At 34.0% G+C, this 1,437-nt stretch overlaps 1 protein-coding gene across 1 annotated transcript; it reads right to left on the bottom strand.

The window, feature by feature from the left end:
• Nucleotides 1-531: 531 nt before the first annotated feature.
• Nucleotides 532-904, bottom strand: LOC108149677. The gene has a single exon (XM_017277424.2). The coding sequence runs from the start codon at nucleotides 886-888 to the stop codon at nucleotides 568-570; it is 321 nt and encodes a 106-aa protein (XP_017132913.1). The 5' UTR covers nucleotides 889-904; the 3' UTR covers nucleotides 532-567.
• Nucleotides 905-1,437: the final 533 nt, after the last annotated feature.

Below are 1,437 nucleotides of genomic sequence, written 5' to 3'. Positions count from 1 at the left end.
TAATTACAGGCAAACATGCAGTTAATTAAAATCATTAAAATGCCTTTTTCTTTTGCTGTTGCTGTTCCTGTTGCTCTTGCCTTTGAGCCACTGAGAGGTTAGTTGGTGTACTATATGTCTGTGACTTGAAGACAGCTGGGAGGAGCTTTTTAATTTCCGTCGGGGGCAGGATGTGCCTTTTGCAGCTGTCGCCCAACTGTCACAGCGCAGAGTGCAAATTATTTTGGCATCAGCGCGGCGGTGGCCCACTTGCCGTTTCTCACGTGCCTGGCACAGACTTTTGTTTGGCACTGTGAAGGATGGGAAAGCGACTTCGGCTGACGCATGTCGTCTGGCACGATTTGGGGCCATGGAATGCTTCGATTGATTGTGATTAATGCTCCGACAGTTGCAAGTCGAGCAAATGATTTTAACGCTTGCCAAAACATTCCAAAGTGACAAGCTTGTATATAATACATGTGTGCGCATCAAAAGGAGTTCGGGGGATCAAATGTCAACGCCAGGCATGGCAGCAATGTCACCCAAATTGTTAATTGTTTGTGGAAAACTTTATTTTTACACGCCACATCAGTCAAGAGATGAGGACGTTTCAAGTGGCACCTCATACGAGTCGTACACCAACAGATGAACCTTCTGGAGCAGCTTCAGTCCTTTCAATTGGCCATTCTTTTCACTCTCCAGACAGTGGAGACCCAACTCCGTGCGGCACTTGGAGCAGTGCAGATTCTGGAACTTCTCCCCTTCCGTAACTCTAACCTTGTCCTCTGGTATCAAGTTAAATGTCTTGGCCAATAGGACATCATAGGGCGTCTCGTTTACTTTGGAGGATTTGTAGCTGACTATATTGCCACAAAAACGGCAGCCATAAGCACTATTTAAGCCAAACATTTGATATTATTAGCTGTGCTGACTTGGATGGGGAAAAAATTATTACAAATTTTACTTACTAGACTAGACTTTTACTTACTTACTAAAAAAAATAGTAAGGGAATCGAATCAATTGTTACATGAATTTTACCCATAGATTATGCCAAATATTATACAATAAGAAAATACTTTTAATGGTGTAAATCTGCTCTATTAAGTAATTTTGAAAATTTTCAAAACATTTTCAAATTATAACATTTAAAAACAAAAACTGTTAACGCACTATTTATAAAAGCTTTTGTTTATTTATAATAATGATTTATTATTATTATTATTATTATTATTATTATTATTATTATTATTATTATTATTATTATTATTATTATTATTATTATTATTATTATTATTATTATTATTATTATTATTATTATTATTATTATTATTATTATTTTTATTATTATTATTATTATTATTATTATTATTATTATTATTATTATTATTATTATTATTATTATTATTTTAAGTAATATAAATAAATGTATTGGCTTTTTCGAAAATAATTAGAACTGG

This window comes from Drosophila elegans, unplaced genomic scaffold, assembly GCF_018152505.1.
Source record: "Drosophila elegans isolate 14027-0461.03 unplaced genomic scaffold, ASM1815250v1 contig_183, whole genome shotgun sequence".
Classification (NCBI taxonomy): domain Eukaryota; kingdom Metazoa; phylum Arthropoda; class Insecta; order Diptera; family Drosophilidae; genus Drosophila; species Drosophila elegans.
The sequence above is the reverse complement of the archived record's forward strand: the minus strand, read 5'-3'. Positions and strand labels throughout refer to the sequence as shown.